The sequence below is a fragment of the Xiphophorus couchianus genome, chromosome 13 (genome assembly GCF_001444195.1).
Source record: "Xiphophorus couchianus chromosome 13, X_couchianus-1.0, whole genome shotgun sequence".
NCBI classification, from domain to species: Eukaryota; Metazoa; Chordata; class Actinopteri; order Cyprinodontiformes; family Poeciliidae; genus Xiphophorus; species Xiphophorus couchianus.
The window spans coordinates 12,264,181-12,287,123 of record NC_040240.1 but is presented as its reverse complement, the minus strand read 5'-3'; the positions used below and the strand labels follow the sequence as shown (position 1 = coordinate 12,287,123).

General features: G+C 43.3%; 2 protein-coding genes across 3 annotated transcripts in view; one reads left to right on the top strand and one right to left on the bottom strand.

The window, feature by feature from the left end:
* Nucleotides 1-22,943, bottom strand: part of aunip (aurora kinase A and ninein interacting protein) — a 954,922-nt gene that overhangs the window by 62,061 nt on the left and 869,918 nt on the right. The gene's annotated exons all lie outside the window — the stretch shown is intronic.
* On the top strand, nucleotides 113-21,931 carry LOC114156218 (ankyrin repeat and IBR domain-containing protein 1-like). Of its 2 annotated transcripts, XM_028036512.1 has the most exons (21): nucleotides 114-329; nucleotides 5,906-6,243; nucleotides 11,249-11,420; nucleotides 11,495-11,626; nucleotides 12,473-12,664; nucleotides 13,534-13,651; nucleotides 13,740-13,960; nucleotides 14,710-14,798; nucleotides 14,879-15,023; nucleotides 15,182-15,342; nucleotides 15,532-15,620; nucleotides 15,845-15,975; nucleotides 16,253-16,387; nucleotides 17,034-17,120; nucleotides 17,220-17,286; nucleotides 17,366-17,511; nucleotides 17,610-17,788; nucleotides 18,634-18,685; nucleotides 18,834-18,890; nucleotides 19,040-19,163; nucleotides 20,391-21,931. In XM_028036512.1, the coding sequence occupies exons 2-21, from the start codon at nucleotides 6,056-6,058 to the stop codon at nucleotides 21,692-21,694; spliced, it is 3,789 nt and encodes a 1,262-aa protein (XP_027892313.1). In that variant the 5' UTR covers nucleotides 114-329; nucleotides 5,906-6,055; the 3' UTR covers nucleotides 21,695-21,931. The 2 variants fall into 2 exon arrangements, with proteins under 2 accessions (XP_027892314.1, XP_027892313.1); XM_028036513.1 differs by lacking the exon at nucleotides 18,834-18,890 and having other exon boundaries at nucleotides 113-329.

The following is a 22,943-nucleotide window of genomic DNA, read 5'->3' as shown; positions in this document are numbered from 1 at the left end:
GTAATTTAGTCAGCGGTCTGTTTGGCTCTGTCAGTGGGCGGAACCCCAGAGTGATACGTCAGCCATTGCGTCACTTGTGTTGGGAGGGGCGGAGTGGGGAATCGTTGTCAGAACTGCGCCTGCGCACTGTATCCGGTCTGTTCTGTGTTAGCAACAACAAAGTGAAGCTGGAGCAGAGTCCGTGTCGCCTCTACGCTGTCAGCAGCATCTTCACTGTCGTCCTCCGCCGGGGTCCGCTGGCTGGGAGGATGGTTGGACGAAACGGCAGCCGGAGAACCGAATGACATTTGTAAGACGATGGCTGTTGATGCACGCCAGTTTCCAAACGCGTAAGTAAGAAGCAGTCCAGTTGTGGTGTTGGTAGTTGGGAGCTAACACAAACCGCTAGCGTTTAACCGAAGAAGAAACGCGGAGAGACAGCTGGCTAGCCGCGGTAACAACGCCGAGGTAGGCTGCTGGTTTTTGGGTGGTAACATTTCTCACCACAACACTCTCGCTTAGCAGACGAGCTGAAAACAGGTTAGAGCGAAGACGACGCTCCTGACCCGCAGCATGTATTACACCTGGCCGTTGTTTGGTTGGTGATTCATACAAACTGTCAGCGGGTTGAAACAAAGGAGCGTTTATAAAGAAAAGAAAAAAAGACCGAGGTGCCGCATGGACAAACACATGCAGAGAGAAGTCGGCTGTTTGCTTGGTGCTCCATTTCATGCTGACATACTTCGGAGGATAACCACCCGAGGTCTGACCTGGATATTTCACTGATAGATACACTGCGACCCAGCTAATTTCGTTAAAAGTCGCTCTGTGTGCCATCACAGCTGCTGCTGCTGTGTCCGACTCCAACAAGTTTTATGTCTGTTTGGGCAAACAGACTTTGTCCTGCAGCACTTTATACAGCAGCGGAACAACCCCTCCTTGAACTAAGTTAATGTGTATCAGATGATGGGAACCATTCACGCTCCTGCAGTTGTTATTGATGTATTTATTGATTTCACTAAGAGTGAATTGCGATTCACTCTTAGTGAATCGCAATTCAGATATAGTATAGTTAACTATATCTTAACTATATCTAACTATATCTTAAAATCAAAATCACACATCAACGTTGTGTTATTCTATGATTACATAAAAACCTTGAATAAATTAATTATTCCCATACCTTGGGTGGTTTCAGATATTAAGGAATACCAAGGTTTTATTAAGTTGCAGTTTCAGTGCTGCTATAATTGAAGTAAAAGTCTTTATAATGGGAAACATGAGAAATAACTGGAGTGATCAGAGTTTTCTTTAGCTGTATACAACCTGTATTTATACAAACCTCTCCCTCCCTCACCTATTGCTGCATTTTGCTTTTTAGCTTACTAATAGAAAGGTTTTCTTTGCTTACAGAAAATACAAACTCTTGTGCTTGTAGATGTTTCCACTTGATAAAAACATAGGCTGTCCAGTCTTGGAACCCAAAGTACTTATTAGTGTCACACCACTTAGGTATAGCATTCCTGACACTAGTAAGTATGCTGAATAGCATAGGTCATGTCTTTATCGCAACTCTTAGCAGTTGGGATCTATCAGGCAGCAAGTGGGCATTGTGTTCTCAAAGTTGATTTGTTAGAATCAGGAGAAAAAAAAATTGGCAGGCATTTGAGTGAGCCAAGTTGCGATGGCTAGATGAATTAGTCGGACAGTCAGCAAAACTGCAGCACTTCTGAAGTATTCCCAGCCTGCAGGGGACATTATCTGTCATAAGTGGGTCAAGGAAGTAACATTAGTGAACTAGTGAACTAACATTAGTGAACTAGCAACAGGGAAACGGTGATGCTGATGCATGTCGAGGAGTAAAGGCTCCTTGACCTGTGTGGTCTCATTCAACCGTATAACCCACATTTTTTCTGTAGAAAGCAATGCTGCATCTGATACACTGGTGTTACTGTACATTGCAGAGGGCAAATGTTGGGTTTTTATGGCAAGTTGCAAACAACATGTCTGTTAAGCAGCCAGCTGCATGCCTGAGTAAATAGGCCTGACTAATTAACCAGCTAAAACCAGCTTAATATTTCTTGCACAGTGAAATGTTATGTTAATGTATCAACTTTGACAAAACAGAATGTATTTCTAACATTTATTTATTACCTTTAGCAAACAGAATGTTAGATTCTATATTAGCAGTAGGACTAACTTATTTTTCCATTTTAAGTGAAAGCAAGTATATCATACCTGATATACTCATACTTTATATACGTGCTTTGGATATATGCAAGAGTGAGATTGTGGTATAACCACCACATTCTCAAGAACATATTTCTGTTACCCTAATGAAAGTTATGGGTTGTGCTATTTGCGTTTTTACACCTTAAGCATCTCTTCTTTAAATGTGGGGGAACATATTTCAGCCAACTTACCCTCAGTGTGCAGCAACACATGGAGAAAGGGTGCCGTAGGCCTGCTCCACCCAGCAGACAGTCAAGAAAAGCTCTGGTCACTATGGCAACTTCTCTGGCATCTCATTAAAAGAACTTTAAAGAGCAACAACCGTAACATGGAAACATTTTTGCTGTTGTGAAACCTAAACTTTGCTACTGGCAACCAACCGTCACTGTCCACTAAAGTGTCTGCATTTTATCAATCAGATTGTCGTAAAGTTTTTCACAAGTTGGCCTTACTAATAAACCGAGTAATTGTTTTTTTGTTCTCTAGCTCTGTAATCTCTTACTATTCCTAAGCAATATGAAGTGTTTCAGTTGTTCTGTTGCATGAGGCCTGTGCAGCCCTGTGGAATAAATTAAACTCATTACTGTGGATTTTTCCGACATCGGTCAGACCTCCGTTCTCAATTGGATTTAAAACTGAAAAGACGAACGTCTAGTTAACAGGAAATTAGTCAAATGTTTCAGCTCCAGCTGACCACTAAATGATCAGATTTTACACCACTAGATAACTTACAGGAAGACTGCCAAGTTCAAGACATGTAATCCTTTGAATTCCAGGATTCCTTCTTGCCCAGACTTCCTGTCCTTATTTAGTAAAAGAGGCAGGCAAGATATGCACAGAGGTGAAGTGAACTGGAAGTAAACTAGTGCGCACAAAAAGGAGGGAAGCAGACAGACTGACCCATTAACTGTTAGAGCCCACTTCACTACTTGGTTTTACACAAAAACACAGAATCCAGAAGTGTTTTGGGATTATTCTCAGTCTTAGCAGCTTCTGTTTGACCCTTGTGTCTCATCTGTCAGCGTACATTTTCGCTGTCTGTCAGCGCAGAGGAGGGGGGAAGGCACTCATCCACGTTATTCAAATGTTCCCAAGTCCGGGCAGTCAGCGGCCAATTGTAGCCAGTCTAAAAAAGGGGGCTCTTTGTGAAGGCCAGACAGATGGCCATAGAATGAAGACTGTAATGATACCCTCAGCAGCCCAGCACACACACAGACTCATGCACTCGTCACACACTCCGCTCATTACAGGACGTCGATGTCAAGACAGGCTTAGCTGTTTGTGAGGAAAAGGGAGAGGTGGGGAGGATCGGGAAGGAAACGAAGCAGAACACGTTGATAAAGACGGTGCAACATGTGAGCAGAGAAAGATGCTGCTTGTTTGTGTTTTTTCCCTGCATCGCTCCATTGTTATTGTTTTTGCAATATATTAAAAAAGTTTCTCTTGTTGTTGGGAAGAGATGGGAGGATTTGCAGTGTTGTGAAAAAGTATTTGCCCTCCTTACAGATTTCATTTCCTTTTTACTTTTGTCACATTTAAATGTTTCGGATCATCAAACAAATTTCCATATCAAACAAAGATAACCTGACGGACTGAAAAGAAGCTGTTCATAAATAACGATCTATTCATTTATTAAGGGAAAGAAAACTAATACCACCTCTCAATGTGTGGAAACCGTAATTTCCCCCTTACTAATGATTGGGATGACCAAATTTTGTGGGTACATTCAAAGCTGGTAAGTAGATTGAATCTGGCTGAAAACATGGAGAAGATCTCAAAAAGCAGTGCATGGTGCTAATTATTTCAAAAGAAATTCAAATGAGTAAAAAAGTAATTGACATTTGTTGGTGTGAAATGGTTTACAAAGTCAATCCTAAGGCTTTGGTACTCCACCAAATCACAGTGGGCACCATTATCCAAATATGGAGTAAATATGGAACTGTAAGAACCCTTCCCCGGAGTAGCTGGCCTACTCCAAAACAACATAGACTCATCCAGATAATCCCAAGAGAATCAAAAATATTTGAGGACTGCATGCATCAACTGCTTGATGAGGTCAAGCAGTTGATGCCATCGTTCGTGAATCAACATTAATGTGAAAGGCAAGCGTTTTTATATTCCCAAATACTTTCTTGCTTTATGTCCTGGGTGATTTGATGAATCTGAAGGAATCATTCACTCACTTCTCTCAAACACAAAATCCTGTTGGAGAATGTTAGCCCATCATTTCCTGACCTTAAATTAAAGCTTATTTTAATCATCTAGTGGGACAATGATCCAAAGTAAATCTGCAGGTCTATCCTGAAGGGCTCAAAACAAACCAAATGAAGGTTTTGTATGGGTCTAGTCAAAGTATGGCTTGAGATTCTTTGGTATGAGTTTAAGTAGGTGGAACATTTTCCAATACCATCCAGTGTGGCTAAATTAAACAATTCTAATAAGAAGAATTAGCCAAAATTTCTCCAAAGCATGGTAAAACACACTGATTGGTTGCTGCCAAATTTGTTCGGTTTAGGGGGAGATTACTTTTTACCATTAATCCAGATTGGTTTGAACATCTTTTTTCTGAGCCTGCAATAAATAAAATCATCATTTGAAAATTGCCTTTTTTTCACAGAGATCATATTTGTCTGATATTAAGATTTATTTGTCTGCAATATAGAACTGTTCCAAAAACATAAGAAACCTACAAGCGGGAGATACTTTTTCAGATCACTGTACCGTGTAAGCCTCCTCTGTGGGAGCAGCCACAGTTGTGATTTTTGGGTTTAGCGCCTGCGAGAGAAAGTAAAACTGATTTGGCCTGGTACTTTAGTCCTGCATGGCTTAACTCACTCTCAGGCCTTCAGTGGCTGGAAAGCGTATCAACTGTGTAATATATGCAGCTACTTGCCCCTAGACTCACAGTGGCCAGCTGTGGTAATATTGACAGTGCTTTTCATCATCTGACTTACTGATCAATAACTTGGATATCATTAACTGACGGGCTGCACAGTGGCGCAGTTGGTAGCACTGTTGCCTTGCAGCAAGAAGGTCCTGGGTTCGGTTCCCGGCCGGGGTCTTTCTGCATGGAGTTTGCATGTTCTCCCTGTGCATGCGTGGGTTCTCTCCGGGTACTCCGGCTTCCTCCCACAGTCCAAAAACATGACTGTTAGGTTAATTGGTCTATCTAAATTCTCCCTAGGTGCGAGTGTGTGTGTGAATGGTTGTTTGTCCTGTATGTCTTTGTGTTGCCCTGCGACAGACTGGCGACCTGTCCAGGGCGTACCCCGCCTCCCGCCTGGAACGTAGCTGGAGATGGGCACCAGCAACCCTCCCGACCCCATTAGGGACAAGGGTGAACAGAAAATGGATGGATGGATGGATCATTAACTGACTCTTCTAGCTTGGCCTTTCTCTTATCTTCCTTCCTTTCTAGCTCCTTCTCTGTTTTCTTTTATGTCTGGTGAGATAATGTCCTCGCTGTAGAACATCAGCTGATCAATCGATGCAGTGATTGATTGAGGCTTTCTCCTTCTATCTTTCTCGCTTTATCTCTACTCCCAAACTTCCCGTCCTTTTTTTTTAACCCTCTCCCTCTTCTTTTCCCGACCTTTGCAACCTATTTCTTTCCACTCAACTCAAACCTGGTCCTCCTTTTGTGTCACGCAGTTCCCTCCAATCAATCTCCTGCCTGTCTCTCTGTTATGTGCAGGGAAGGAGGACGCAGAAACATGTTGCTTTAAATTGTGACCTGCGGTGAACGGGGGAGGCAGAACAGGAGGAGGAGGAGGACTGAGGCGTAGGCAAGCATTGAGTGATCTGCCACAGCTCCCAGTTGGTGGCCCACCGCAAGCGCGACGCAATGGGCAACACGGCCACCAAGTTCCGCAAGGCGTTGGTGAGCGGCGACGAGGCGCTGGCCTGGCAGCTGTATGAGGGCAACCCTCAGTTCAGGGACAGCCTGGACCCGAACGCATCATACGGAGAGCAGTACCAACACAACACACCTCTGCATTACGTATGCCGCCATGCCATGACGCGGCTGCTCAGGTTTGTTATTTAGATCTTTTTTTTTTCTTCTTCTTTTTACATTTTTAAGGCAGAGTAAAAGGCAATGAATCATCAGTGAATTTATTGCAATGTTAGATAGAAAAGATTATCTTCCATATAGAGTTTCTAAATGACCCTGCAGTCCACAAGGAAATGCATCAGCCTTGAGTACAAGGGAATATCTAATCTTATTTAGTCTGATATGAAGCTGCCAACTAAAGCCTCAAACATAATCAGTGACATCAGGGAGCACTTGTGATAAAATTTTGTTCCAGGGATAATTTGGAGTCTGAGTCTAATCTCAAAAAAACAGCTCTTGAAATTTCAGTGCACTGCTCAGTTTGTTGGCAACACTGATCAGTAGCAATTTCTCCACGTACCTGATAATACACTCATGGGAGAAAGTAAGTTTTCACAACTATTAATATATTCTCTAAGTATACCCTTTGGTTCAAAACCTTCTCTGAGAGCAAAATCTTGAAGCTGCCATTTTCAGTCGCTTTAAATCCTTCCCAGCCTCCTCTGAGTTTTAGTCTTTGACTGGGCTGTTGCAAAATCTCCACTCTTTCTTTTTTCCAGCCTCTCTGCACTACATTTTTCTAGAGTCTTTGAGATAATTGTCCGGTAACTTGCAGTTTCAGTCAAGCTCTCGCCATGACAAAGATGAGCTCACATTCAGCTCAAAATTACAGACTTACAGGACAGCCCTGTGGTAAACCCCAATCATTACCCCTCCACCGCCACACTTATCAGTTGGTATGAGTTGTACGTGCTAATATGTGGTTTTTATCTTTTCACCAAACATGGTGTACTGCTTTACAGCCATATGTCTCCACTTTCATCTTTCCAATAGCGGCCATTTCAAAAGACTTTTGGTTCATTCAGATGTTGCTTTGGAAAGCCAAGCTGTACTGCTGCATTTCCTTTAAGTGAGAACAAGGTCTTCCTTAAACCATTTCAAACAAGCCATTCATGTCCAGTGGTTTTCTAATTTTGCTTTCATAAGATTGAACCTGTTAAGTTAAAGTTACTTGTCGCCTACATGGCTTGTGTGAACTACAAATGAGTCTTCCCATGGCCTTCTTTCAACAATAGACACTCTTTCATAAATCTTGGCAGCTTTGCAGTAACTTGTGACGTATTAGACTGTATAATATATTTCAATTTCATGGTTATCGCAATGTAGGGCTGTGTAATTTTATCGATACATTAAATCCTGCTTTGAGTTTTGTCAAATCCACATGAATTAAATGACAGCTATCACACATGACATTTTTTACCCAGTTGCACATGCACATTAAAAATGACATGACTGCATAACCAAATACACCAAGCCATCCAATGAACATTTAAACAAAGCACATGTATAACAGATGTATAACAAAAACATTTATTATACCAGTATTACACCATCAGTTCAATTAATTCAATCCAAGTCTTTGGAAGAGTCACAAAATGTCACCAAAATCAAAGTCCCTCTAAAATCTTTCAGAAAATCTTAAAAGTGTATCGAATTATAGCGAATCGTATAATTTGCTAAATAGTGTGATATTCAGCAAATGATTCTACGGTGTACCTCTGTCTTCATTATTCTGCTTGTTATATTAACAATCACCTATAAAGTTAACTTGTTTCTAAGAGATTTCTGGATGATTTGCTAAGACATTATGGTTACCTTTTTACTGCCCATATTAGAACCTTGACCAAAGTTTTGAAACCACAGACAAAAAAGTTTCTCAGGTTGAGCGTCAACCAGTTCTAGAAAAATGGGTTTGAGATAAACATAAGAGGATAGATATGCTCTGCTGTGGTTTTTAAATAAATTAGGTCATGGGCTTTGGGTTACAAACTGAAGACAGGGACAGAACCGACCTCAGAGCATGCATTCAGGGGAAAAAAAGTTCACTTATATATTTGCCTCTTGGATAAATTTTACTTATATTTTACAAGCTAACTCTTGAGAGTCCCCTCTACTTAATGAAAGTCCAACGCTGAATCTCCACAGCTCCCCTGTAAGAGTATTATTAGATTTTAATCCACTGCATTGTGCAGTTGGGAGTCTCCGTTTCTTCACATTCGATTAAAGTAGCTGCACACAGACACAAGCACCGGCACAGCAACAACTGGAGTGACAGCAGCATTTGTCAAGGCAGGAAACATAAAGCAGATCTGCTAAGTCTTAAGCCAAAATGCCAGGGTCAAACTAAAGGAACACATATGGAGTGAGAGATCATTGTAGCTTTTTGTACCTCCTGTAGAGATTATTAAACTGCTGGCTGTGAGAAAGACAGCTGGATCTTTCCCTCAGTTGCCTTTATCTCCTCCTTACATTTCTTAGGCTTGTTTTTCACGATTAGAACAGGAAGCTTGTTTGAAAAGGCCAGTCAATTATCTGTGCATCTGCATGTGTGCAGGAGCATTTAGGATTTGAGGAGGGTGGAGGGATGAGGGGGGGTGAGGGCGTTGGAGAAAACCACAGTTACTTAATGTGTCTGTGTCTGAGAACATTGCACACGACAAATCAATTGGTGTGCTATTTGTGTTCCTTTCCACTAACCTATAATAGGGCAGAGAGGCGTGCTGAATGTTGAGCTCTGCTTCTGATAAGCATCGGAGGAAAAGCTCCTTTGTTCCAGCAGGCTCGCATGGATGGAGACAAGTGGAGAAATCTCAGACAAAATAAAGACTAATATAAGAAGACATGCTTGGGTTCAGTAGTTTTCCTTTTCCAGATTATTTTTAACATATCTGCTCCATGCTTATTCGTGCTCCTGCAGTCGGCCCTGTGGGTCGGCTTGACATGTAATCCTCTGAGATGGTGAAACTGGGAGAAACAAACACAACTATTTCGGGAAAAAGGGTGCAGTTCAGGAAGTGTAACCCTTCCTCCACAAGAAGTGAGTAGGAAGTCTTAGAAAATATGTAAATAACCACCCCGACTCATTGAGAATGTTTAACCTCTATTGTTAAGAGACAAAGTAGGAAGCATTTAGTCTCGGAGCTCAGATTTACCACTTGCCTTTCGAAGTCTAAAAGGTGACCTCCGCCAGCCGCCGTCCCTGTTGGACTCGACTCCATTCAGCCTTAGCGGAGGGCTTTTGTGCGTGTAAATGTGTTGAGGTGGGGGGTATTGGTTTGGAGCTGAGAGGGAATAATTAGCGATTATTACTGTGTGAGTGAAATGGCTGTGTGCTGTGATTAGAGCAAAGCTGCAGGGGCTCGTGGCTGACGGGATAAGTGGGTCGAAAGGGGAAAAGGCTGGACTGCGCTTTCGGAAAACATTCAAAACTTTGAGAACGTTCAGACCTGACACTAAGAGTCATCCTGGGTGTTCTGATTACATCTATCTAGGCAGTGGAAAACACAGGAGTGAATATGCTCAAAAGGATTTCAGGACTGATGTCTGAATGCAATCTTTACTAGCAGCAAAGTCCTGGAGGTCTTCTGGTTTAAAAAAAACATTCTTTGGAGAGTTATCGGAAAATCAAAGGACTATTTCTCAGCTTTTGGTCCACAAACGAGCCTCTTATTCTATGATGTTTCACAGCGTCCATGCATCAAGTCATTCCAACTTTCTGAATGTCTCATACTTGCTTTAGCAATTAGTGGTTTAATATTACTTTCTGTAATGCACTCAGTCTACTGTAAGGAATTATGATTATGTGATTTCATTGAATATTACCTTCCAGTCAGAGGTCACTAAGGGTTGCATTAGTTCCATCAATGGTCATAATCACTGATTTCGTAAGAGTTATAGCTAGCCGAAACAAGGGTCAATGAAAATTTGTAATCTTCTTGAATATGATATGCAGTGAAAATAAATTATATGCAAGTGATTTTACAATTGTTAATTAGCATAATTTATATAAAAAAGATTTAACTGTTAGCTGATCTGCAGTTGTACAAGCACATTGGTGTGAAATGAGGGAACAAATTAACAAAGCGCCAAATTCACTTTGAGTCTGAATTTTGAGATATTATGTATATGTGGGGGGCGTGCTGTAGTGGCGCAGGGGGTTAGCACGCCCCACATTTGGAGGCCTTAGACCCGCGGATGTCGCGGGTTCGACTCCCGGTCCCAACGACCTTTGCCGCATGTCCTCCTTCAAAAAGCTGGCTGCCTGCAGACGCAGCTCCCGCCGTGTGTGTGTTAATCTGTGTAAAAAAATTCTTGCTGTAACTGCGAAATAATTTCCCTGCTGGGATGAATAAAGTAATTCTTCTTCTTCTTCTATATTTTGGGGCTAATTGTATCATTTAAGATATTAATAGAGTGTATATACTGTATATAAATAATTTTTTTGATTCCTTCAGGCCTGTTAATGTAGTATTTATTGTTCAGCTGAGGACATTTATATGCAAGTATGTTTACTTGGATGCAACGATGGTCACTATAATCTGACGCATTTTTAATACGACCTGAGAATGGCCATTGTGAGGCTCGTCTATTTACATCTGAACAGTCTGTGGGGAAAACTACCCAGATTAAGTCATTATCAATGAAATAGACCTTTTACTTTTTTGCTGTCACATCCTGTTTTCTTCTTTTATTAAATTCTGATTAGAAAGACTCGGGTCTAAAATAATCAAGTTTTCTAAGGCCGTACCGTTTAGTCAAATAAAAAGCATGGTGCCAACTAAAAGGCTCTAATCAGTAAATGGGGGTTTGACAGACAAATGGCAGAAGGAAAACTGTTTGCTAAACAGAACTGCAGCAACATCCTGACTCCTGCAACAGGCACATTCATTTAATCCCCATGTGTCAACCAGCATGACGATTATCTCCGAGATGCTGAACAGAAATGGTCAATATTCTACCATACTGCCTCTCCTACCGCTTCTGCTATTCATCTTGAGCATCCTGACTTTTTCACACATCCTGACTTTCTCTTCTTCTGTTTGCTTTCCATATTATTCAGTTTTGATTCCTTCAACACTCTTATTTTATTACTTCTTTTTTTATACAAATATTTGAGTTTCACCTGCTGTTTTCTGTCTTGGCTAGGTCGTTCCTGTTCAGCAAAGAGGGGAACCCAAACAAGCGTAATGTGCACAACGAGACATGCCTCCACGTTCTGTGCCAAGGCCCACAGATCCTGCTGCTGCCAGAGGGAGCGCTCTCTCCACGGCTTGCCCGACCGCAGAGGGACAAGCAGCGCCGCGCAGACTGCCTCCAGGTACGAACGCATCAACAACACCATGCCCTTTATGCAAATTTAAGATATAATAATGAGTTTCCTCCTGAGGACAGATGATCCTGAGCTGGACCGGCGCCAGACTGGAAGGAGGCCAGTACGAGAAGGCCAACGTGAACGCCACTGACAACCACCACAGCACCTGTCTGCACTACGCCGCTGCTGCAGGCATGAAGAGCTGCGTGGAGGTGAGACCAACCCTGTTGAGATAGTATATTTATATCTTTTCTCCTTTTTTCACAAGCTTTAAGCTTTTTTACATTTCCTGAAAGTAAAGCCGCAAAGCCCAGTGTATTTTATTTAGATTTTACATTGTGCAACTTTGGTGTGAAAGGAAAATGATGTTTTGTTTTCTAAAGTTTTTCAACATCTAAAAATCTGGAAAGTTGCGACAAACTGGCGACCTGTCCAGGGTGAACCCCGCCTCTCTCCCAGAACGTTAGCCGGAGATAAGCACCAGCACCTCCCGACCCCACTAGGGACAAGGGTGTAAGAAAATGGATGGATGGATGGATGGATGGAAAATCTGGAAAGTGTGTAAAACTGAGTCAATCTTATAAAACCCATCATTTTCTTCACTAATTTAATGAACTCAACATTAGAAACCACTACATTTCCACTGCTTATAGATAGTTTTTATACTTCTTAATATTCTACTACCTCTATAAAGGTTTGCCTCAGTGTATTATAAGCCTGGTGGGCCACCAGGCTTTACTTGTGCCCCCACCAGCCTTAGCATTGCTTATTTATTTAAGTTTTTTTTTTAATGTTTAAAACTTTATTATTGGTGTTCAGATATTAATATTCCAACTTTCCAATAACACATAATTATCAAGTGATATTATTAAATTCCCTGTCAACTTTAATCATTTTTAAACTCAAACACGGCAGGCTGCTGGATGAATTACTGCCGAGCGCCACAACCACCGGGCTTAGCAAGTTTTCTGGGGAAACCTTGCTCTAGGTTGTCTTAACTTTGTCACCTTGTTTCCTCCGATGTAAATTAATTCTCATGCTCTTCTCCCGGTGTGTAGCTCCTGATCCAGAGTGAAGCTGATCTCTTTGTGGAGGACGAGGACAAGCTGACGCCTTGCGACCACGCCGAGCGACACCACCACACCGACTTGGCACTCAGCTTGGAGTCGCAGATGGTTTTCTCCTGCTCCTCGGCTCGGCAGTCAAATGGAGACGCACACGGTGAAAGCCGCCTGCCGCAATACAAGGAGGTGAGAACACAATCACGAGATCTGGGGGTTTCCTGCTTTCCTGCTTGATCAAGTTATTTTTATACCTGTGTCGTATCTTGGAATCGATTTTTTTTGGTCACATTTTGCTTCAGAACTACACACATGGCTGAAATGATTATGTAATGACAATCAGAATATTTTCCTTTTTGTTTTGTTTTTTTACTAATGTCACCTAGCAGCATAGACTGTGTTTGTTTATCTTACTTTAATCGTTGCCTTTCAGATATATCTTTATTTTGTCAACAAAATGACTTGGCAAAGCTTTCTAAAGGCAAAGTTATTGCAGTTCTAGAAAAATGTTGTTTTGAGAGTAAAAAAGAAGCACCAAAAGTGACCAGTATCATAATTATTGGACTCTCAGACTAAATGCTATAACCAGTGAGGACACCAATGTCAACGTAAACAAGCTGCCTAAGAACAAACTGTAGATTTGTACCAAATAGATCGCAGCTTTCACATTGTTAACATAGATTTTTTTACTTCATCAACAGAATTGTGTCTTTGCAGCGGTTTTTCTTTAATGAAGGTCACAGCTTAGTGGTTCTTAGTGCATGCACATGCCAGACCTCTCATCCTGTTTCTCAGCCTCCTTGCATTTAGGGGACCAGCACAGTTGTATAGCAGCAGCTGCTGCCAACAGATACCAGTTTGATCTTTATTCCTGCAGCCAAATCCATGCTAATACCTAATCTCTCCATGCCACCACTACAGCCACCCCCTCCTGCTCTTCTATCTGTTCGTTTCTCATGATCTTTTTCACTTTCCCAATTTTATCACAGCACAGTTATTTTCTCGTTTTTGATAAAAGCTGACCTCAAACCTGAATGTTTCTCTCTGTCTCTTTCCAGCCTTATGAGGGACTGAAGATTCAGGATCTGCGCCGACTGAAGGACATGCTGATTGTAGAGACTGCGGACATGCTGCAAGCTCCACTTTTCACAGCGGAAGCCCTACTTCGAGCACATGGTGTGTTTCTAACTTGGCGAAACATGATATTTTAAAATTATATTTCCATAATGATGGTGTAAAGTCTTTTTTTTTGTCCTTTTTTCAGATTGGGACAGAGAAAAGCTTCTGGAAGCCTGGATGTCTGATGCTGAAGGCTGCTGCCAGCGCTCTGGCGTCACCATGCCCACCCCACCACCCACCGGCTACAATGCCTGGGACACCCTGCCGTCTCCCCGCACTCCGAGGACGCCGCGCTCACCCCTAACGCTCACCCTCACCTCCCCCACCGACAGCTGCCTGACACCAGGAGAGGAAGGCCTGGCTACGGTGAGAAATAAGGAAAGAGTTCAGCAAGATGCCATGGAAACCATCCTTTGCATCCTGTTATAAAGAGTTAAATTTGTGGTTTGGTAGCAGCAGGTTAAAGACCGTCCCTCCTGCTATTCTCTTCTTTCTGTGTCTTTTACGTTCATAAAAACATTTAACGGAAAATTGAGCTAAATCCTGGAAGAAACCTTGTTAGAGGCTATAAAAGACTTTAGACTGAGGCAGGAGTTCACCTTGCAGCAGGGCAGTCACCCAAAACACACAGCCAGAGCTGCAATACATTTTACATCAAAACATATTTATATCTTCAAATGAACTACTCGACCTAAAGGTGGGAGAGGCGAGTCTTGAAGATCAATGTTCACAGATATAATTTTGCAAAGCTGGTAGAGAGTTGCCCCCAACGATTTTCAGGTCAAATTGTAACAGAATAAATGATTGATTGACTTGTCAAATCAGGGGAGCTAAGTACTCTGTTTTTTATATTTTTGTTTCTAAGCTATTCCACTTCAGTTATTTACCACTTCACGTTGTTCCTTTACAGTTATTCCCTATAAATGCATTTGGTAACAACATGACAAAATGAAAAATGTGAATACTTTTGCAAGGCATTGCACCCAAGGACTGTAGATTAGAGATAAAAATGCAGTGCATTAGAATCGAACAGTATTGTTTTAAGGACAGTTTTATCACATCCTGGTAGGTAAAACAGCTTATGATTGTGGCTTCTCTCTGTGTTCTCCCTGCAGTGTGGCATCTGTCTCTGCTCCATCTCAGTCTTTGAAGACCCGATTGACATGTCCTGTGGTCATGAGTTTTGCAGATCCTGCTGGGAGGGGTAATGCCTTTAATTCCAGTGTGTATCTGTATGTGTTCTTACTTTTTGCCGTATTGATTGCTTTCTTTTGTTTTCTTCAGGTTTCTGAACATAAAGATTCAGGAAGGTGATGCTCACAATATCTTCTGCCCTGCCTACGAGTGTTACCAGCTGGTTCCTGTACATGTGATAGAGAGCGTGGTTTCTAGAGAGATGGATCAGCGCTACCTGCAGTTTGATATCAAGGTAGAAACATCATGTTCAGCTTATTGGAATCAGAATCAAGGGAAAGATTTTTTAAGTCCAGTTTGTGTTTGTTTTTTAAAGTGTTGTGTAACCTTTTCCTCTCTGCTTTCCAACATTTATCTCTGTTTTTTTAACCTCTCATGCATGCTGTATTGCAGGCCTTCGTGGAAAACAACCCATCCATCCGCTGGTGTCCCGCGGCTCGCTGTGAGCGAGCGGTGAGGCTCACCAGACCGGGCCCTGGAGACAGCGACCCCCACAGCTTCCCCCTGCTGCCATCCCCAGCTGTCGACTGTGGCAAGGGTCACCTGTTCTGCTGGTAAACACCATGATTTATTATTGTACAGGCATGGATAAACACACAGAGTCCACAGAATTTGTATTAACGCTGTTAGAAAAGCTAAAAGCAGACATTTTATCCCCTCTTTCTGTTGTATTTTAAAGTAACAAGCCGGTTTTGTGCCGGTTTCTCTGTGTTCAGCTCTGTTTATTACCCTCGTGTCCGCAGGGAATGCCTCGGCGAGGCCCACGAGCCATGTGATTGTCAGATGTGGAGGAACTGGCTCCAGAAAGTCACAGAGATGAAGCCTGAGGAATGTAAGCCCAACCTCTTTTTCCAGGAACTTTCAGTCACCAGGAATCTTCCTAGCTGAACCACAACAAGTCAGTTTATTGCAGCTGTCAGATCTTTCCACCAGGAAGTCTCCAATATATTTCTTTAACAGCCTGACAGGTGTTAAGGTCTCTGGCATTTGCTGACTGTTTGCCTAAATGCTGGTGCTGGACAGGAGAAATGTTGCTAACATGTGATTTTGTCACAGTGGCAGGAGTGAGCGAGGCGTACGAAGATGCTGCTAACTGCCTGTGGTTGTTGACCAACTCCAAACCGTGTGCCAACTGCAAGTCGCCCATTCAGAAGAATGAGGGCTGCAACCACATGCAATGTGCCAAAGTAAGCTGCACAATCTCTGATCCGCCTTGTCATTTGTTGACACATTTTGATTAATTGTATGATGTTCATGTGGGTTATTGACAGGATTCAATATAGTCTGGAAAAGTCTTTTCCAGGTCACTTTAGGGATATCTGCCATCATGTCATAGCAAACTCTTGTTTTTAATTTTATAAAATGAACTCAGAAGCCTAGAATTTTGTAAATTTTTGTCTGGAGACCCTAAATCTGTATTTCTGTATAAAACAAACGCTGCTGCCTTTCTCTTTCTCCATGCAGTGTAAATATGATTTCTGCTGGATATGCCTAGAGGAGTGGAAGAAGCACAGCTCGTCCACGGGAGGCTACTATCGTTGCACTCGCTATGAGGTCATTCAGCAACTAGAAGAGCAGTCCAAAGAGATGACTGTGGAGGTAGAAGAAAAAAACACTCTTTTCTTCTCAGCTTAAAGCAGGGCTCTTTTTCACACAGTATGCATTCCCTTTCTCATATTTACATCCACATGTTAGCAAAACGTGTGTTTGTTATCTATTAATAGATTTGTTAATAGATAACAAAGCTATTAAAAAAAGATTTTTAGATGTTTAGGCTTCTCTCAAACCAGAATAAGAATGCACACTTCAAAAACACAAAATTAGATTAAAAATATTTATTTTTGGTCTACTTTCTAGTGCAAATATCGTAGTATAGTTGAAATAAGATGAAGCGAACTTGCACGTAACTTTTCAGCAAGCTATATGAGCCTGAAAAAGTACTTGTAAGCTAGTTTTGTTTATGGCAGCAGAGGTAGCATAGTGTGTAGATAAATCAGGAAAATGGCAAAGAAAGCCTAAGTGCCGATTCAAAGTGAAGTAATCTCATTCTTGCTTTTACTCTAATAAGAGTTCTTAAAGTTTCCCACGATCCAGCAACATTCAAACGATCTGAGATCCTGGCTCATATCCAACGTTGATGGGATTTGATGTCCGAATGTCTCACATAATTTAATGTGCTATACACTACTACACATTCTCTAATGAGACTGAGCATTTTTATTTATTTATTTCCATGCTTTTCCAGGCAGAAAAGAAGCACAAAAGTTTCCAGGAGCTGGACCGTTTCATGCACTACTACACTCGCTTCAAGAACCATGAACACAGTTACAAGGTACTAAGCGCATGCTATAGCGATTGGTTTCCTGAGATATGTACTGCGCTTTTTATGTTTATATGCTCTCTGTGTGTTCTTTCCCTTTCCGTGGGTCAGTTGGAGCAGAAGCTGATGAAAACGGCAAAAGAGAAGATGGAGCAGCTGAGCAGAGCCTTTATTAGCCGTGAGTCTTTGAACTTTGCCTGTTTGGATCCTGCCTGTGCAGCGGAACCAGCTGGATGAATGTTCTTGTCCGGTTCCAGGTGAGGGCACTCCTCCAGACACCCGTTTTATCGAGGACGGCGTGACTGAGCTGCTGAAGACGCGCCGCGTGCTGAAGTGCTCTTACCCATACGGCTTCTTTCTGCAGCAGGGCAGCACGCAGAAGGAGATATTTGAACTCATGCAGGTACTCTTGTCTAATTTCCAAACCGGGAAACCTTTCAGAGATTTTTTATTTTTTGGGGGGAACAGGTCGTCCTTATCCTGTCCCCTTGTTTTCACCAGACGGACCTGGAGATGGTAGTGGAGGATCTGGCTCAGAAGGTCAATCGGCCGTACCTCAGGACGCCACGGCACAAAATAATCAGCGCAGCGCGGCTGGTGCAGCAGAAGCGGCAGGAGTTTCTGGCGTCTGTGGCCCGCGGCGTCGCTCCCAACGACTCTCCTGATCCGCCCCGTAGGAAGTAAGAAACAAATCTGCTTATTAACAGTGTCGTTCTTGTTGCTTTAATCTGAAATTCACTGAACATGGTGCTGCTACACAGGCCTGCATAAATATGGGTAAGGAAATTGGGAGCAAAGACACATACATCGTTGTGTCTTTCTGTTCCTTCCTGCTACACTCCTTCTTTCCTTGCCTTTTCATCTATCCTTCTGTCCTTCTCCCTTAGTTTTTGTGTCCTTCCTCCTTGTGTCCTCAATTCCTTCCTTTCTTTCATAATTTTTTTGTTCTCCTTCCTTTCTTTTCTTGGTTATCCTTTCTTACGTGTTTTATTCCTCTCTTACTTTCCTAGTGGTCTTCTGTCTTTCTTCTCATTCTTGTGCCCTTCCTGTGTCTGGTCCTTGTTCTATTACTCCTTACTTCTTTTCTTCTTTGTCTTTCCCCCTCTTTGTCCCACTTCCCTTATTCTCTTGTCCTTTTTCTTCCTTCTCCCTGTGTGTCCTACATCACATCCTTTTCTGTGTCATTTCTTTCTGTTATTCATCTCTTCCTTCCTTCTTTTCTTTGCTTTCTCCTTCCTCCCAACCTTAAGTCTTGCTTTCCTTCCTTTCTTGTCTTTTTTTGTCCTTCCTTAGATATTTTCGTCTGTTGTGCATTCTTTCCCATGTGTCCTATTTCCCTTCCTTTCTTGTCCTTGTTGAGGTTTTTTGAGGGGGGATTGTTCGGGTTTTTTTCTGCATATTTAAAGCTTGTCTCCTAGAAATGTCTGCCATAATTCATATCAACCGTTTCTATTTTGAAATGAGCCATTTAATTTTGAAACTGTGTAAAATATGTGGGAACCTTTTGGATGAATCTGTATTGCAGTTACCCTGGAGGATCATGGGAGTGGGAGTACCTTGGCTTTGCATCACCTGAGGTAGTTGCCAAAAAAATTCAGAAAAAAACAGCTTTTGTCACATTTTTCATCAGCTAAGCTTCCTAACCCTACCATTACTGACCTGCCCTTGCATGAGGTCCTGCAACAGCATGACTGCAGCTGACATAGTGTGCTTATGTGTGTTAAGATGGGAAGCCGTCACTCTGTACTGGGAGCAGGAGATCACAGAGAGAGACAGTCGCAGGTAACGTACCATAATTCCCTGGCACAAAGTGCAAATGCATGGCCTATATTTTGTTCCCCTGCGGCTGCACACCTGCTCATTATGAACTACTTTATGAGGCACCTGCTCTGCGTCGGTTTGTAATGGGGTAACGCGACGGCTCTTTGCAGGATTATGCTGACATCCAGTACCGGCGCAGACACAGACCACGACGCAGAGGAGACATGCTGAGTCTGCACAACCTCAGAAGCAGCAGCAACACGCCGGAGACCAGCAGGAGGAGCGATAACGCAGGTCCAGCAGCAGCAGCTTTAACGCACTCTCTGCCATTTTATCCACCTGAAGTCTTCACATTTAGTGAGCTTAGAACCACAAGATGTACTTGATGAAAATTGATGTGAAAGGTCAACACAAAGTAGTGCATAATTATGAAGCAGAGTGAACACTTGTCATGATCTTTTGGAGCTTTGCTCATAAATATTCTTTGTAAAACCACTCAAGCCCAGTCAGGTTGGATGAAGAACATTTATGAACATTAATTTTCAGGTCTAGTAACAAAATGTTAGTTGGATTTAGCTCTGGCCGTATGCTCAGGATCGTGGTACTGCTAAGGTAAACCTCGCCCCAGTCTCAAGTCTTGTGCAGCCTCTAACAGCTTTTCTTCCATGACAGTTCTGTAATTATTGCTCTGTTCGTCCTTCAATCAGCTCTACACAGCAGATTGTAGGTTACATCTATGTGTGTTTGCTAAGTTTCCCACAGGTGCATTTTGCAACTTTCTTTCAACAATAGCTTCCATTATGCCTCTCCATAAAGGCCTGATTTGCTGTGTTGAAAGTTGCACTCCACCTCCAAATTCGGAGTGCTGTTGGTTATGACATAAAATCTCAATAAAATACTCTGAAGTTTATAGTTTTAAAGGGGACCTATTATGCATAACTCACATTTTGTATATTTTTATACTTCCGTTTGTGTCTCAACTATTTTTATGAACAGTCTAAGTGCCAGCAGCAGATTATTCGGATTTAAAGTGACAAGAGATCCTAAAACAGCTCAAACGCAGAACTGATTAGACTAAAATCTCATTACCTAACAATGATTTGGTTCAAAAAAGTCATGAACATGTTTTGTTTAGCAATAGACCTACCCTAACCTCTTCAAAGAAGCTGAATAGATCAACTTTAAAGTAAAAAGGTAAAAAAGGCATAAATATTGTTGGCCATATTGTTGTACATTTTACCACCAAAAGCTTAAATCTTGTGCAGGTTCCTCTGTTGTTTACTATAAGGGAGCAATTCTCTGGTTTTGACAAATACTCATGCAACTTCTATTCTTGCCTCTATATATAACTGGTTTGTCAGTGCAGCAGACAGCCAGCAAATAGGATTTTACTTTATTGCTCCATCAATCTGGTCCGATCGAAGCACACACATGCCGTGATCACTCAGATCGATTTATAATCCAGTGGAGTGCATCAGGCCTTGTTTCACTGAGATATTTTCTTCTTCTTGTTTGTTTCAGATCCAGCAGAGAGGACAGAAGGTCGCCGGAGAGCTCTGGGCTCCCTCGACGAAGACGACCCCAACATCCTCCTCGCCATCCAGCTGTCGCTTCAGGAGTCCCGGCGAGAGCAGGGCCTGGACGGCGGCGCGGAGAGGAGGCCGGGGACGGTGGGCGATCTGGCTGACGTCGCTTTGCACTCCCTCAACATGGAGGATCCTCCGGGAGCCCGAGGCCCCTCCTTCCCCACTTCCCTGCTGGATCCTCCTCGGCCCCCCAACAGGACAGACTCCACCGCGATGCAGCCATCCGTGCTCAGCTCCCTCCCCCTGCCACCCCCTCCTCCCACCCTCAGCGCCGAGCTGCTGGAGCTGGGAGACAGCCTTATGAAGCTGGGGAACATCACCACTCCTTACATGGACCCGGAGCCGGCGTGCAGCCGCGGCGCGCTCGCCGCTCCTTACAGCGACTGCAGCCACAGACCGGACCAGAACACATCGACTCCACATGCCATTCTGGATCAGATCGCCGTCACAGACCCCCATCATGACAGCAAACAGCCGAGCTACAGCGGCTCCTATTCAGTTGAGAGTGAACACACTGCCTCCTGTGCGCTGGATTGCTCTCATAATCCCCCCCATCCTAGCGCTTACGGCCGGGATCCGGACGAAGCAGAGCGCTCCTACCAGCCAGGAAGCTCCTACACCGCCGAACATCCCTCCACCTATGCTCTGGACCCGCCCCGGTCCGACCCCCAGCCTCCTGTTCAGCTGTGCCTCCCATCGCCAGAGCTGGAGCCGGAGCTGCTGCTTTCACCGGTAATTCCACCAGGGGGCCCTTTCACCCCCAGCGACCCCCAGAGCCTGCAGGCCCTGGACCCCACAGCCAGCGCTCAGCTGCTGGACAACATCATGGCCTGGTTCAACAACAACATCAACCCCCAGAACAACCCCCAGAACCTGGCTCTCATCCCGTCCCCGCCCACCACGGAAACAGACTCCTCCCCCGACACGCACGCCAGCGCCGAGAAGGACGGGACCGCCGCACCGGTCTGGCAGCCCCTGGAGGGCACGCCCAGAGCAGCAGCCAGCGGCGGCCGTGAGGCCCCGAAGAGGCCCGACTCTCTGGAGCTGGAAAACAGAGACGTCAGAGAGGAGGGTGTGAGCGCGGGGTGTGTGTCGGACCTGTCGCTGGACGAAGAGCACACACACCCGCGGTCACACGGCCAAGCTGACCCGGCGGCGGAGAGTGAAGCAGACACCGTGCTGCAGCTGGAGGGGGGCGGGTCGTCGGAGAAGTGGGAGGAGCAGGAACACTTGGTGTGACGGCGAGCAGAGAGGAAACCGATCGGAGTGTTTACTGGATGTACCATACTGTTAAAAGATGATGTCACACACAGGTTGGACAGTTTAAGTGCTTTCTGTCTGTTGCTCCAGAAACAGACAACCAATTATTCATGACAACAACAACAAAAAAGTTTCAGATTACGTGAAAGAAAATCTGTTGATATCAGAACACATGAACCATGGTTTTTATTTTTATTATTACAATTATTTATCCTCCTGCTTCTCATATTTATTTCCTAAGTTTAGGGATGAAGTGTTGGTGCTGCAATCCAAACTTGCCTCATGTTTTAACACTTGACTGACTGATTGATTATAGGTGATTGCTGTAAACCCGGAGCCCGATGGGTGCGCTGGACAATCAGAGGGGCTTACTTCAGATTCCCGTGCCTGTTGTTGGTGCCAACACACTGATCGCTCCTGCATCGCTCTTACGCTGTACTGTTGTGTTTCTGCTGCAGGGACGTTTAAAGTCGAATCCCTCCTCACAGTGGACTGATTTGCTCGAAGGCACTTCTCAGATGAAAGATTATTTCAGCGCATCTGAAGAATAGTGGAGTTTACATGTACTCATCATGGAGGCCTGGTCATATTTATTTGGGGTTTTAATTGATTTATTTATTTAGTTTATTTCACACTTTGGAATAGTTATGCAAGGGACAATCGTGTGTATTTTCCAGGCACGTAATGCCATTTTATAACCCAGTCAAGTAACTATGTTACTTTCAGTTGTTATCAAAATGCTGCATATATCAAACATAAAATTTAACTACGCAATTTGGCGCCTTGAAATTGGGCCTCTGTCCCTTTAAGAAGCTCCAACACTTTCCGACATTCCGCCTTCAGCACGTCATCACAACAATGCTCCTCCTTATACCATTTAAGGCCGTTTTTAGGAGTGTTGGACTGAGAAGTAGTTGAACAAGTTAGAGATTTTCTCAACAGCACACATGGTCAGAATTATACATCCAGGCTCAAATATGTTCATACACCCCAATATTTAGTTAAGCGCCCCAGGCTAAATGATGTAGTTAATGGTTTTGCTAGCTAAATGATTTAGTCCGCTAAGTGGTTTAGCTAGCTACAGCTGGAATAACAGCAGCTTGTTGATGGCTCGAAAAAGCATACAGATAAAGTGCAGCCATCTAATTCATATGCTACTAAATACAGTACAGACCAAAAGTTTGGACAAACCTTCTAATTCAATGGGTTTTCTTTATTTTCATGACTA

What these genes read in the sequence shown, in the direction of transcription:
- LOC114156218 (XM_028036512.1), top strand. Translation starts at nt 6,056, where the DNA reads ATGGGCAACACGGCCACCAAGTTCCGCAAGGCGTTGGTGAGCGGCGAC. An exon ending in GAGAGGAAGGCCTGGCTACG is followed by an intron (nt 13,961 to 14,709) that starts GTGAGAAATAAG and finishes TTCTCCCTGCAG; the next exon opens with TGTGGCATCTGTCTCTGCTC. An exon ending in CAGGAGGAGCGATAACGCAG is followed by an intron (nt 19,164 to 20,390) that starts GTCCAGCAGCAG and finishes TGTTTGTTTCAG; the next exon opens with ATCCAGCAGAGAGGACAGAA.